The sequence below is a fragment of the Anas platyrhynchos genome, chromosome 26 (genome assembly GCF_047663525.1).
Source record: "Anas platyrhynchos isolate ZD024472 breed Pekin duck chromosome 26, IASCAAS_PekinDuck_T2T, whole genome shotgun sequence".
NCBI lineage: Eukaryota > Metazoa > Chordata > Aves > Anseriformes > Anatidae > Anas > Anas platyrhynchos.
In genome coordinates, this window is record NC_092612.1 from 1,030,946 (window position 1) to 1,045,383 (window position 14,438).

General features: G+C 63.0%; 2 protein-coding genes across 2 annotated transcripts; one reads left to right on the top strand and one right to left on the bottom strand.

Moving 5' to 3' along the window:
- On the bottom strand, positions 1 to 8,542 carry LOC119713892 (nuclear receptor subfamily 2 group F member 5-like). The gene is given in 5 exon segments (XM_072028106.1): positions 1 to 282; positions 1,629 to 2,156; positions 8,181 to 8,204; positions 8,207 to 8,403; positions 8,442 to 8,542. Coding segments are annotated over 5 exon segments (1,110 nt in total). The 5' UTR covers positions 8,528 to 8,542; the 3' UTR covers positions 1 to 7.
- Positions 8,543 to 11,296: 2,754 nt separating this feature from the next.
- BOLA1 (bolA family member 1) lies at positions 11,297 to 14,341 on the top strand. Its single transcript, XM_072027846.1, is given in 5 exon segments — positions 11,297 to 11,575; positions 12,970 to 13,041; positions 13,043 to 13,129; positions 13,131 to 13,280; positions 13,282 to 14,341. Coding segments are annotated over 5 exon segments (696 nt in total). The 3' UTR covers positions 13,390 to 14,341.
- Positions 14,342 to 14,438: the final 97 nt, after the last annotated feature.

Consider the following 14,438-nt stretch of genomic DNA (forward strand, 5'->3'; position numbering starts at 1 on the left):
GGGGGGGTCACTGCATGGGGATGTAGGGCCAGCTGAAGGTGGATCCGGCCAGCAGCATGTCGCGGATGAGGGTCTCGATGGGGGTCTTGCCCACCAGGCGCACGAAGAAGAGCTGCTCGATGACGGGGGCCGAGACGCTGCGCAGGGAGGGGAGGCGCAGCAGCAGGCGGCCGAAGCGGCCGGGCTGGCTGGGGTGCTGGCTGCGCACGTACTCCTCCAGGGCGCACTGAGACTTCTCCTGCACGCTCTCCACGTGGCCCAGGTCCGACAGCCCCACGGCGTCTGTGGGGACGGGGGGGGTCAGTGGGGGGACCCCAACCCCAAAACCCCCAACCCCACCCTGAGACCCCACCCCGAGACCCCCCTGAGGGGCCCAGAGGAGAGGGATGGGGAAACTGAGGCACGGAGCCCTCAATGGGATCTGGGGGGGGGTCAGGGGGTGGGAGGGGGTGTCAGTGGGGGGACCCCCAACATCATCCCAAGACCCCCCCCCGAAACCTCAACTCAAGGGTCTCAGCCCCATGGAGAGGAGCAGGATGGGGAAGGGGAAACTGAGGCACGGAGCCCCCAATGGGATATGGGGGGGGTCGGGGGGTGGGAGGGGGTGTCAGTGGGGGGACCCCAACCCCAAAACCCCACCCCGAGACCCCCACCAACCCGGAGACCCCGCCTTGAGACCTCCCCGAGGGGCCCAGAGGAGAGGGATGGGGAAGGGGAAACTGAGGCACGGAGCCCCCAATGGGATCTGGGGGGGGTTGGGGCGGGTGGGGGGGTGGCCACGCCCCTTTTTGGGGTCGATTTGGAGTCAATTTGACCACACCCGGGTATAGGGCTGTTTGGCCACGCCCACTCGGCCCCGCCCCGTTTAGCCCCTCCCCTTTCCAGCCCCACCCCATTTAACCCCGCCCTGTCCCATTCAGCAATAATGAGCCCCGCCCCATAATAATTAGCCCCGCCCCCAAATTAGCCCCGCCCCACAATAATTAGCCCCGTCCCCAATTTAACCCCACCCCCAATTTAACCCCACCCCAATTCAGCCCCACCCACCCCTCCCAGCCCTTTAGCCCCTCCCACCCCATTCATCCCCCCCACCCACTCCCACCCCCAACCCCACCCTTTTTGCCCCACCCCCTTTGCCCCACCCCCTTAAGCCCCGCCCACTCCTCCCCAGCCCATTCACTCCCAGCTCACCCGGCCCCTCCCCCCCACCCCCGCCCCATTCATCCCCTCCCCATCACAACCACACCCCATTAAGCCCCGCCCACAACCACCCCACTAAGCCCCGCCCCCTCACCCCACCCACATTTAGCCCCGCCCACTCCCATCCCACCCATACTGACCCTACCCATTAAGACCCCGCCCACTCCGACCCCACCCCTCTAGGCCACGCCCACTGAGACCACGCCCCCATTCAGGCCACGCCCCCTCCCTTTAGGCCACGCCCCCGCCCCTCTAGGCCATGCCCACGGTGACCACGCCCCCCGTTTATGCCACGCCCCCTCCCTTTAGGCCACACCCCCTCCTCCATTAGACCACGCCCCTCCCTTTAGGCCACACCCCCTCCCTTTAGGCCACGCCCCCTCCCTTTAGGCCACGCCCCCTCCCCTTTAGGCCACGCCCCCTCTCACCAGGCGAGAAGAGCGCCACGGCCTTGAGGCAGGCGTACTCGGCGGCGTCGACGTGCAGCGCCTTCAGCTTCTCCACCTGCTCCTGGAAGACGCGGATGTGGTCCATGAAGGCCACCACGCGCTCGGCGGCCATGGGGGCGGCGTGGAGGCCGGCGGCGGCCAGCAGCGGGGCGGCGTGCAGGGGCAGGGCGCTCTGCGCCGCGTTGAGGACGAAGAGCTCGCTCCAACCCAGGCGGAGCAGGGCCACCTGGTCGGAGAGCTGCAAGTCCGGGAAGAAGGGGATGGCCTTGGCCCACTCGATGGCGCTGAAGAGGAGGCGGGCGGCCAGCTCGCAGATGCTCTCGATGCCCACCACGCTGCTGGGTTGCAGGCACTGGGCGCCGTAGCGGGCTGGGGGATAGGGCTCGGCGCGGAGGAGCAGGGAGATGAAGCCGCTCAGGTAGCCGTGGCCGCCGTAAGGGTCCCCCGGGGCCAGCGGGTACTGGCCCGGGCTGCTCTGGGAGTGAGCCATGCGGCCCCGCTGTACGGCTGGGGAGAGGAGCAGGGGGTCAGCACCGTGGTGGTGAGCCCATGGTGCCGTCCCCCGAAAGCTCTCCGGGGGTTAAAAATACTGGGATGGGGTGTGGAGAGAGGATGGGGTGTCCCAAAAGGAATGGGGTACAGAAAGGAGATTAGGGTGTCCTGATGGGATTGGGGTGCCCCAATGGGAATGGGGTGAAGAGAGGGGATGGGGTGCCCCAAAGGGAATGGGGTGCAGCAATAGGATGGGGTACCCCAAAGGGAATGGGGTGCGGAGAGGAGATGGGGTGCAGAAAGAGAATGGGGTACAGAAAGGAGATTAGGGTGTCCTGATGGGATTGGGGTGCCCCAATGGGAATGGGGTGCAGAGAGGAGATGGGGTGCAGAAAGGGAATGGGGTGTCCCGATGGGAATGAGGTGGGGCACGACAGATTTTTGGGGGCCCGAATGCAAGCATTTGGGGTCACCACCTTCTTGCAAGGAGCTTGTGCTAACGAGGGGCCTGGGGGTGCCCCCCAGGGGCTGTGTCCCTGTTGCCGCCCCCTGAATTTCTTCCCATTTGGGATTAAAACCCCAAAGGATTAGCCAGGAGGGTGGGCCGGGCTACAAGGGGCAGCACCAGCTGCAGCTCATCTTGGGGTGCAAACACCCCCCCCAAAAAATAAAAATAAAAATAAAATAATCGGGGGTTGGGGTTGCACCGGCCGGATCCGTGCGGCGGGTGGGGGTCCTCGCACCTCCTCCCCGGCCCCCCGCTCGCCCCCGGCATCGCCGCCCCCCGCTGCGGGGGCAGGCCCTGAGCGGGGCTTAGCCTAATGCGGCGTGACAGTCCCAAGTGTCATCCAGCGGTCGGGATCACCCCTGCGGCCGGCCCCGCTCCCCGGCCTCCCCGCGGGCACCGGGTGCCCCAGGAACCCCTCGGCTCCTCCTGCCCCAGCTGCTTCCCATCCTTCGGGGCACAGCGTGCGGCCCCGCGCTCCCAAAACGCTCCCAAAATGCTCCTAAAACGCTCCCAAAACGCTCCCAAAACACACCCAAAATGAACCCAAAATAATCCCAAAATGATCCCAAAATGGTCCCCCCGCTCGGCGTCACCCCAGCGGGGTGCAGCCCAGCGCTCACCTTGGGTCCAGCCCTGTTTGCACCTCTACCAACCCCAAACCCTCCTCGTGTCACCCCAAATCCCCCCATTGCAGCACCAACAAACCCCGTTTGCACCATCCCAAACCCGCACTGCAGCACCAACAGCCACAAACCATCTTTGCATCACCCCAAAACTCTTTTGGATCACCCCAATCCCCCTTTGCACACCCCAAACTCCCCTCTGCATCACCTCAAACCCCCTCTGCATCACCTCAAATCCCCTTTTCACACCCCAAACCTCCTTTGCACACCCCAAACCCCCTTGCACCACCAAGTATTTGATTTCTTACAGCAGCGAGCCCGGACAAATTCACCGCCACAGGAGGAAAAAGCAGCTGTGTGAGTGCGAAGGGGGTGACTTCGCACCCACTGAAACCTCTTTTTGCCCCTTTTCGGGCAAAAATTTGGTTCATCCAAACACCCAAACGCCGCTCACTCGGCCTGGTCACCAGGACCGTGAGTGTGCCGCGTGTCCCACCCCGAGTCATTTCCCGATGGCCAAGGTTTCATCCACCTCTCCAAGGGAAATCCTGCCCCGCTTTCACCCAGGACGTCCTCCAGGAATGAATTTAACCCAACCCAGGTGGATGCCAGGGTTTTGGGGCCCATGGGGCGATGCCATTAGGGGCAACCAGGTGGGGAAACCAAGGCACGGAGCCACGGCCAAGCTCCTTGTGCCGAACCCCGATCCGCAGCGCGGCCAGGGTGAGCACAGGCAGCGGCAGCAGCTCGTGGCAATTGCCTTTTCTGAATTAAAACAAAGAAGAAAAAAAAAAAAAAAAAAGAAAAAAAGGAAAAAAAAACACCAAGAATCCAAATCCTGACCCCAAACGACCCCCTGAGAGCCAGTGCCCAGCACGATCCACACAGCGCCGGCACCGAGCACGCGGGGACACGACGCGACGGCGAAACCGGAGGGGATTTAATACAGGTTCAATAAATTTAATACAGGGCCAATAAATTTAATACCGGTTCAATTAAACCTCAGGTGCAGCTCAGCAGGTCCCAGCGCCGGGGCTTTGCGGTGCTCGGGCGATGCTAATAGCAATTATCAGCCCAAAACTAAGCTGTGGATTTTTGATTTTTATTTTTTTTGAATGGCCCCAAAATCTTTTTTTGGTCTTGGAGACGACCCGAGCGGGGTCGTGGATCCGTACGGGTGCCACCAAATGTTTCTCTAGAAATGAACGCCAAACTCCGGGAGCGGCTTCTCCCAGCTCGGCCACTTCCCTGAGAGGTTTCCCGAGGGAATTGGGGTTAAAACCCCGTGTTTTGGGCAGCCTCGGCACGAGCGGCGACGCCAGAAATCCTGGGGAATTTGGGGGATTTCTGCTGCGGGCGCTAATCCCCTGCTCCGGCTGCGCGGAGATCGGCTGCAGGCGGCTCTCCCCGCGCACAATCACGCTGCCACCGGCCTTTTTTGGGGGGAGAAAAGCAAAAATCGAGGTTAGGCTCGAGCCTGTTTGGGGAGCGAGCTGCCACGACCGGGCGATGCTGGGAAAAGGGGGGCAGCCGCCCTCGCCCTACAAAAATGCACACAAAAAAAATCCCATTTGGAGACGAGGCCAACCCCGCACGACCCCGCACCCGTCCCACCCAGATCCCGGTCCCCAAAAGTCCCCAAATCGGCCACGCTCCTGGGGCTCTACCAAGCACGAGGAGGATGCACTCCTCACTGGAGCAGGGTTTTTGGGGACAATTGAGCCATTTTCAGCTCCATCCACAGCAAGGAGCAGGGGATGAGGCCGATCGGCCGTGGCACGGCTCAGTGTGGACTCTGCGGCCATCCCAAAGAGCCCTAAACCCAAAACCCAACCCCAAATCCAGCCGGTGCCCAACCACACCAGCCCCTCGCCTCCTTCCCTTCCAGCCAACACCAGCACGGTCGCCTGCACCAGATCTCGCCCTCACCAGATCCTTTTAAATACCCAGATCTATTTTAACATCACCTTGATTTAAATGCTGAGAAAACCCTAAAAGCCCCAGCCCTGTGTACGCACCAGGGACCTCGCAGGCTGAGCCCCCCCGAGGGACCGAGGTGACAATTTTCCTGCTGCTCCCGAGGTGGCAGCGGGGCCGGCGGCACGGGGACGCTCAGCGGCTCCGACCCGCGCCCATGCCAATGCCCCAACTCCCCTATTTCCCATTATTTTCTGCAATTCCTCTATTTCCCATCATTTTTCTGCAATTCCTCTATTTCCCATCATTTTTGTGCAATTCCTCTATTTCCCATCGTTTTTGTGCAATTCCTCTATTTCCCATCTTTTTTTTTTTTATTTGCAAATCCTCTTTTCCATTATTTTGTGCAATTCCTCCATTTCCCATTATTTTCTGCGATTCCTCTATTTCCCATCTTTTCTTTTTTCTTGCAAATCCCATTTTCCATTATTTTGCGCAATTCCTCCGTTTCACATTATTGCTCGCAGTTCTTCTATTTCCCATCATTTTGTGTGATTCCTCTATTTCTTATCATCAATCCTGTTTTCCATTATTTTGTGCAATTCCTCCATTTCACATTATCGCTTGCGATTTTCCTATTTCCCATTATTTTTGGCGATTCCTCCATTTCCTATCATTTTGTGCCATTCCTCTACTTCCCATCATTTTTGGCGACCCTCTATTTATTTCCCCTCATTTCATGAAGCTCCCCTATTTCCCATCATTTTGCGCAGTTCCCCTATTTCCCATCACTTCGTGCAGTTCCCAAATTCCCATCATTTCACGCAATTTCCCCATTTCCCATCCTTTTCCACGAGCCGGGGCGCGATGCCCTCTCCCGCCGGGACAGCGGCGGCTGCTGCTGCGGGATCTCTCCCCCAGCCGCTGCCCAGATTTAGCGCCTCGGTTCCCTTTTAACAATTTTTTAATTCTAAAAACGGCAACTTTGCAGCTGGGAGCGTGGCCGCTGGTGGTCCCAACCGGTGCCGAATGGCGCCAGCAAACCCCAACCCCTTCTCCTGCCTAATCCTGCCCTCGAGCCGCTCGCCTCCCGCGGCCCACGGCACCCGCACGGCGACAACCAACGCGGGAAGAAAAGGGACGGGGACAAATCCCCGGGCTTTGAGCAGCGGGAGGAACACCCTCGGTCCTTCAGGTGCTGCGTGACACGGGAGAACAGTTTGCAGCTTGGGCGACGGAGGCAAAATCAACCCGAATTCAACGGGAAAGGCTTCGCGCTGTCGAGCGTGCCGGCCACCGGTGAATAAATCTCCCATTCGGCAGCAAACGCACAGCACACGGGGGTTCGGCCGTCTGAGCAGAGCCTGTAATTGCAGCACCGCTGCAATTATTTACAATTAATTAATGAGTGGCCAGCCCCGTGCCCCAGCTCGGAGGACGCCGCGCGGTTCGTTCGGCGGCGGAGCTGCAGCGCCGAGGTTTCGGCTCGGTGAGGCCCCAGCGCTTCGCCGTCGCCTGCTCGCCCAAATTCGCAATTTCAGGCTTTCAGATAAAATAAAATCAAGCATTGAAGGAAGCACCACCAGGTTTCTAAAGCCGCTGCTTTGGGGAGAAAAGGAAAAAAGGAGAAGCAAAACGTGATCGCGGCGCTCGGACGAGGATACGGCACACGTCGCACCGCTGCTGGTTGGAAAGGCGATTTTAATCCCGGTCACGCTAAGTCTTAGAGCAGCTAATTCAGCCTAATTAACTTCAGATTTGCCGGACACTCCTCCCAAAAGCCAAATTCCTAATCTTTGAAAGAATATCTGTATTACTGCCCCTCTAATCCCCTGCTCTTTTACCAACCGCATCCCTGCTCTGGGCGGAACGGGGAGGAAGGCGAAACCGCTCGCGGCTCCGCGCGGACACGGCCCCATAAATCGAGCCAAAACCAAGCCCGAAAGAGCCCCAAAGTTGACAGGAGTGGTCGCGATGGGGGCAGAGAGAAGCCAGCCGAGGAGCTGGGTCCCTCCACGCAGCGACAGAGCTGGGAGCAGGGGGGCACAGGGCGCCGCGCCGCTCGCCGGCCCCGTTCGCCCTAATTAAAAGCCAGCGAAGCGCTGGGGTTTGTCCTCCCCCCGGGGGGACAACCTGCAAGGGCATCCAAGGGACTTGCCGCTGAATTTGGGTTGGGAAAAAAATAAGGGAGAGATGGAGCCCTTGGGGATAAGGAGATGGGCGAGGGGATTCGGCGGCGCTGGGGGATGCTCGGCCGCGGCACGGGGAAGTTTCGTCTCCATTTCGAGAGGGGGGCAAGGGGTGACCAACGGCCCCCGGCACGGCCGCCCCCAGGGAGTCGGGGTCCCGGCACCCTGACATTGGGGAGGGGGCTGGACGGGACAAGAGGTGGCAACAGGGGGAGAGAGGATGGAGAGAGATCGGCAGAGGAGAGGGGAAGGAAAAATGAAAGCAAGCGGCGGAGTTTTCTCTTTCTTTTTCTCTTTTTCCCCCTTTTTCTTTCTCTTTCCTTCCCTCTCAGCCCTTTCTCTCCCTCTTTCACTTTCCCTCTATCACTTTCTCTTTCTTTCGCCTCTCCTTTCTCTTTCCTCCCTTCCTTTTTCTTTCTCTTTTCTTTTTCTCTTTTCTCTTTCTTTTTGCTCTCTCTTTTGCTTTCCCTTTCTCTCACCTTTCTCTTTCTTTTGTCTTTTCCACTTTTGCTTTCTCTCCCTCCTTTCCCCTGTTCTTTCCCCATCATTTATTTATTTTTTTTTACTTTTTCCTCTCCTTTCTTCCATCACTTCTCCTTTTTTTTTTTCCGCTCTCACCCTTTCCCCTTCCCCTCCCTTTCCCCCCCCACCTCCCAGCTCCTCACCCCCTTTCCCCTTTCCCTCCCTCCCCATTCTCCCCCTTCCCTCCCCAACCCCTCTCCGCACCGCACCCCTCCAGGACTCGGGGGGAGGGGGGGTCCCCCATCCCCATCCCTCCTTTCCCACCCCCACCACCTCGCACCTTCCCTCCTCATGCCGACCCGAGGCACTTTCGGAGCCGGCAGTACTGGCACTGGTTGCGGTGGTGCTGGTCCACGGGGCAGTCTCGCCCCCCCCGGCAGCTGTAGGAGAGGTTGCGGCGCACCGAGCGCTTGAAGAAGCTTTTGCAGCCCTCGCAGGTGAACTGCCCGTAGTGCTTGCCGCTCGCCTTGTCCCCGCACACCAAGCAATCCGCAGCCGCCGCCGGTTTTTCCGCCCCCCCCGGCGTTTTGGCCGCCCCCCCCCCGCCGCTGCCGCCGCCGCCACCGCCTCCGGGGCGCACGGAGCTGGTGGGGGAGGCTCCGGCCACGGCCCCGCCGCCAGGGCCATGGTGGGGCCCGGGGCCGGGAGGGAATCCCCCCCCCCCCCCGGGGATAAAAGGGGGGAGCCCCCCCCCCCCCACCCCCCGGGGAAGTGGGAGTCCCGAGGGGAGGGATGGGGAAAGGGATGGGGATGGAGAGGGGGGGACCGGGATGGAGAGGGGGGAGTGGGGTGGGAAAAGGGGGACCGGGATGGAGAGGGGGGGACTGGGATGGAAAGGGAAGACTGGGATGGAAAGGGGGGGACTGGGATGGAGAGGGGGGAACTGGGATGGAGGGGGGGGGACTGGGATGGAAAGGGAAGACTGGGATGGAAAGGGGGGGACTGGGATGGAGAGGGGGGAACTGGGATGGAAAGGGGGGACTGGGATGGAAAGGGGGGACTGGGATGGAGAGGGGGTCTCCGAATTGGGAAGAACCCCGGGATAAGGGGGGGGCACCGGGATGGAGAAGGGAGGAACCGGGATAGGGAAAGGACCCCGGGACCGGATTGGGGTGGGGGTGGGCGGCGGAGCCCCGCGCTCCGCTAAAGGGACCGGGAGTGGGGGGGGTTGAAGGGGGGGTGGGGGGCCGGGGAAAGCGTCGGAGCGAAGCGGGAGAGGACGGGAAGGAGGGGACGGAGTGCGGCGGGGATGGAGGGATGGGGAAGGACTGGCGGAGGAGGAGGAGGAGAAAGGGAAAAAAAAAGTTCCTTCCCCTCCCCGCCGCCGAGCGGGGGCTGCCCGGGAGGGTCCGCGGGGGGGGGTTGGGGGGGGGCGGGCGGCGGAGAGGAGGAGGAGGAGGAGGAGGAGAGGGGGGGGGGTCCCGGCTCCGGGGGGGGGGGGGGAAGAGGGGGGCGGCTCCCCGGTAAAGGGGGGGGGGACCCCGGGGAGGGAGGGGGACCCCGGGGTGGGGGGGTGGGGGGGACGGGGGGGGACCCCGGGGGCCCCGGAGCGGCGGTCGCTGCCCCTCGCCGCTGCCGCCCCGGGCCGGTCACCGCCCACGGGGCGGGACGGGGCGGGGACGGGGATGGGGTGGGGGGGGCTTCGGGGGGGGGGGGGGAGGGGGGGGGGTCTGTCTGTCTGTCTGTACGCGTTGCCGGGCGCTGGGCGGCTCCCCGTGCGCGTGGCCGCGGGCAGCCCACGCGTGGGCACGGCACTGGGTAGCCGGGAGCCCCCCCCCCAGGTAACGGCGTGAAATTTGGGGGGGGAAATGTGCTCGCGTGGGTGCGTGGACACGCGTGGGGGGGGCGCAGCGGGGTGAGGAGGGGGGTCTGGGGGTGCCACGGGAGGGGGGGGGCGGCAGCGAGCGCACGGGGGGGGGTGAGCAGGGGCGTGCGCGGCCCCACGGGGATCACGGACACGCGTGGGGGCGCGCCCCCTCCCGACCCGGTGCGCGCCACGTGACACCGCCCCCAGCCCCTACCCCTTTCCCGCCGGCGCGCCCCGTGCCGCGCCATATAAGGGCACAGGGGGCGGGGCCTCATCCAGCCCCCTCCCGTCCTCGGAGAGCCGGCGCGGCGGAGCCAATCAGCGCCGAGGGGCGGGGCTATGATGGAGAAGGGGCGGGGTCTAATGCGAAAGTGGGCGTGGCCTGGAGAAGGGGGCGGGGCTTAGGCGGGCGTGGGGTTTAGGGGCGGGGGCGACCCCGGGGGGGGGTCCCAGGGGGAGAGGGCACCGGGACCGGGCTGGGGGGGCTGGGGACGGACCCCGGGGGGGTGGGGGGGGGGGAAGGGACCAGGGCCGGGGGGTGCCGAGGTTGGGGGTTAGGGGGCCACCGTCACCGTAAATCCCAAATTTTCCAAAATCCCCCCCCTCCAGCTCCCTTTTGGGTAAAATTCGGGAGATTTGAGCTCCTGACAGCAGCGGGGACAGCGGGGAGGGATGGAGGGGGGCAGCGCCACCAAAAAAAAAAAAAAGAAGGAAAACGGGCAATTTCCTGGCACGGGGGGGTGGAGGCAGCCAGGGGACACCGGGAGGGGGACACCGGGGGGGGGCACCGGGGGGGGACACCGGACGCCCACCGCGGCTCGGGGGTGGCAGCAGAATGGGCCGGGCCCTGATTTATGGCCACGGGGCCGTGATTTAGGGTCACCGGGCCCTAATTTAGGGTCACCGGGCCCTAATTTATGGCCCCCGGGTCCAAGCGGTGGCCCCGTGCTGGAAGGGGCCATCCCCGGGGTCGCTGGCGTGACGTCCTGCTGGTGTGGCACCCCCCCCGAGGTCACATCCCACTGGTGTCACACCCCCCCCGTGTCCTGTCCCCACAGTGTCCCACCCCACTCGTGTCACATCCCACAGGCACCAACCCCCCCCCAGGGTCCCATCCCCCGGTGTCACCTTCCCCAAGTGTCCCACCCCACTCGTGCCCCACCCCCCCGTGTCCCCCCCACTCGTGTCCCCCCCCCCATGTCCCACCCCCCGTGTCCCACCCCCCTGGTATCTCTCCCCCCATCCTCCATCCCACTCGTGTCCCCCCCACTCGTGTCCCCCCCCGTGTCCCACCCCACTCGTGTCCCCCCCCGTGTCCCCCCCCACTCGTGTCCCCCCCCCGTGTCCCACCCCACTCGTGTCCCCCCCCCGTGTCCCCCCCCACTCGTGTCCCCTCCCCGTGTCCCCCCCACTCGTGTCCCCCCCCATGTGCCCCCCACTCGTGTCCCCCTCCATGTCCCCCCCACTCGTGTCCCCCCCCGTGTCCCCCCCACTCGTGTCCCCCCCATGTCCCCCCCACTCGTGTCCCCCCCCCATGTCCCCCCACTCATGTCCCCTCCCCGTGTCCCACCCCACTCGTGTCCCCCCCCATGTCCCCCCCCACTCGTTTCCCACCCCCCTGTTGTCCCTCCCCCCGTCCCCCCCTCGTGTCCCCCCCACGGGTGTCCCCCCCCCCACCCACCCACCCCTCGCGGGTGCCCCCCGTGTCCCCTGCCCCCTCCGTGGGCTCCCAGGGAGGGGAGGGGGCGGGGCCGCAAAGCCTTCTGGGAGTTGTAGTTCCGCCGGGGGCACGTGACGGGGCGGAGGGGGGCGGGGGGACTCCATTTCCCATCGTGCCCCGCGGCGGAGCGCAGCCGGAGCGGAGCTCGGTGAGGGCGAGGGGGGGGGTGGGGGGGACCCCAAAAACGACAGGGACCCCCCCCAAAACGATAGGGACCCCCCCAAAAAAAGACGGGGAACCCCCCGAGCCTCCCCTCCCCCCCAAAAAACCCTCCCCGTGCCCTAGCGCCCCCCCCGCGACCCCTCCAGCCCCCCCCCCCAAAACCCCCCATCCCCCCCACCCCCTTCTGCCCCCCATTTGTAGGCTCTGATCCTACAGAGCTCCCCCAACCCCCCCCATCCCCAATTTCCCCCCCCCAAAACCCTATATCCCCCCCTCCCTGCCCCCCCCCCAAATTTATAGGGTTTGGACCTGCAGAGCCCCCCCCAAAGCCCCCCATCCCCATATCCCCCCTTCCTGCCCCCCCATTTCTCGGCTTTAATCCTCTAGACCCCCATAACCCCCCCATCTCCAACTCCCCCCAACCCTATATCCCCCCCCACGATCCCCCCTTCCTTCCCCCCCCCCCATTTCCAGGCTCTGATCCTCTAGACCCCCATAACCCCCCCCAATCCCCAACACCCCCCTCCCCAACCCCATAACCCCCCCCAACCCTATATCCCCCTCCCTGCCCCCCATTTCTAGGCTCTGATCCTAATGAGCCCCCCAACTCCCCCCAACCCTATATCCCCCCCCACCCCTATATCCCCCCCCCAGTCCCCCCTCCCTGCCCCCCCAATTCCCAGACTCTGATCCTCTAGACCCCCATAACCCCCCCCAATCCCCCCCCACAACCCCATAACCCCCCCCAACCCTATATCCCCCCTCCCTGCCCCCATTTCTAGGCTCTGATCCTACTGAGCCCCCCCAACTCCCCCCCAACCCTATATCCCCTGCAAACCTAAATATCCCCCCCAACCCTATATCCCCCCCCCACCCCTATATCCCCCCCCCAGTCCCCCCTCCCTGCCCCCCCAATTCCCAGACTCTGATCCTCTAGACCCCCATAACCCCCCCCAATCCCCCCCCCCACAACCCCATAATCCCCCCAACCCTATATCCCCCCTCCCTGCACCCCATTTCTAGGCTCTGATCCTACAGAGCCCCCCCCCAACCCTATATCCCCCCCACCCCTATATCCCCCCCAATCCCCCCTCCCTGCCCCCCCATTCCCAGACTCAGATCCTCTAGACCCCCATAACCCCCCAATCCCCAACTCCCCCCCCACAAACCCCATACCCCCCCATAACCCCCCCATACCCCCCTTACACCCCCCCACACCCCCCACACCCCCCCATACCCCCCCATACCCCCCCATTCCCCCCCCCCACCCCAAATCACATCACCAACACCCCCTTCCCCCTTCCCCCCCCCATCACCCCCCTAACCCCTATATTTTTTCTCTCTAACCCCATTTCTAACCCCATTATTTCTCTCCCACAGCCCCCCCCCAAGGTTTGGATGCTGCGCCCCCCCCTCCTCGCCGCCGCCCGAGCTTTTTCGGCGATGACCGAGCCCCCCCCTGGCCGGCACCATCCGCGCCAAGCTGACGGCGGCCCTAAAACCCAGCCACCTGCAGATCCTCAACGACTCCCCCCGGCACCGGTGGCCCCCCCGGGGCCGAAACCCATTTTTCGGTGGTGGTGGTGAGCGGGCTTTTCGTCGGCCTCCCCCCCCTCCAACGGCACCGCCTGATCCACGCCGCCCTCAGCGCCGAACTGGCCGGCCCCCTGCACGCCCTCGCCATCGTGGCCAAGGACCCCCCAGCAGTGGGAACAAGACCCCCACGTCCCCCCCCGGCCCCCCTGCCTGGGGGGGTCCAAGCACGAGCGGCGCGGGGCCGGCGACGCCGCTTCGGCGTGATGCTGAGCCCCTAAATGGGTGTTTTGGGGGGGGTTTGGCCGTTTTAGGGTTTTTTTGGGGGTCGTTTTTAGGGTATGGAGGATCTGGGGGTGCAGCTTTTGGGGTGACCCCCCCCACACACCCAGCCCGCGCTGCGCCTTCCCATTGATCCCCTCCTAAATTTTGGGGGGCGATTTGGGGGATTGTCAATCCAATCCCAAATTTTTGGGGGCGATTTGGGGATTTTCAATCCAATCCCAATTTTTTTGGGGGGCGATTTGGGGGATTGTCAATCCCCTCCCAAATTTTCAGGGGTGATTTGGGGGATTTTCAATCCCCTCCCAAATTTTTGGGGGCGATTTGGGGGATTTTCAATCCAATCCCAAATTTTTTGGGGGGGCGATTTGGGGGGATTGTCAATCCCCTCCCAAATTTTCAGGGGTGATTTGGGGGATTTTCAATCCACTCCCAAATTTTTGGGGTTGATTTGGGGGATTTTCAATCCCCTCCCAAATTTTTGGGGGGCGATTTGGGGGATTTTCAATCCCCTCCCAAATTTTTGGGGGCGATTTGGAGGATTTTCAATCCGATCCCAAATTTTTTTGGGGGGTGATTTGGAGGATTTTCAATCCCCTCCCAAATTTTTGGGGGATTTTCAATCCCCTCCCAGATTTTTGGGGGGCGATTTGGGGGATTTTCAATCCAATCCCAAATTTTTTGGGGGGCAATTTGGTGGATTTTCAATCCCCTCCCAAATTTTTGGAGGATTTTCAATCCCCTCCCAAATTCTGGGGGGCGATTTGGAGGATTTTCAATCCACTCCCAAATTTTTTGGGGGGCGATTTGGGGGATTTTCTCCACGCCACCTTCAAGGCGTCCCCCCCCCGTGCACATCTTGCCCCCCCCAACCCTCATCGCGCCCCCCCCCACACCCCAAACCCCGACCCCAAAAATAAACAGCTCCTGGTCCTGATCCGAAGCGGCTCCGCTGGGTGTTATTGGGGTAACACGGCGTAAGGGGGGGGGGGGATTTCATTTTTTTTTGTCGTTTCCGTGGTTTTCATCATTTT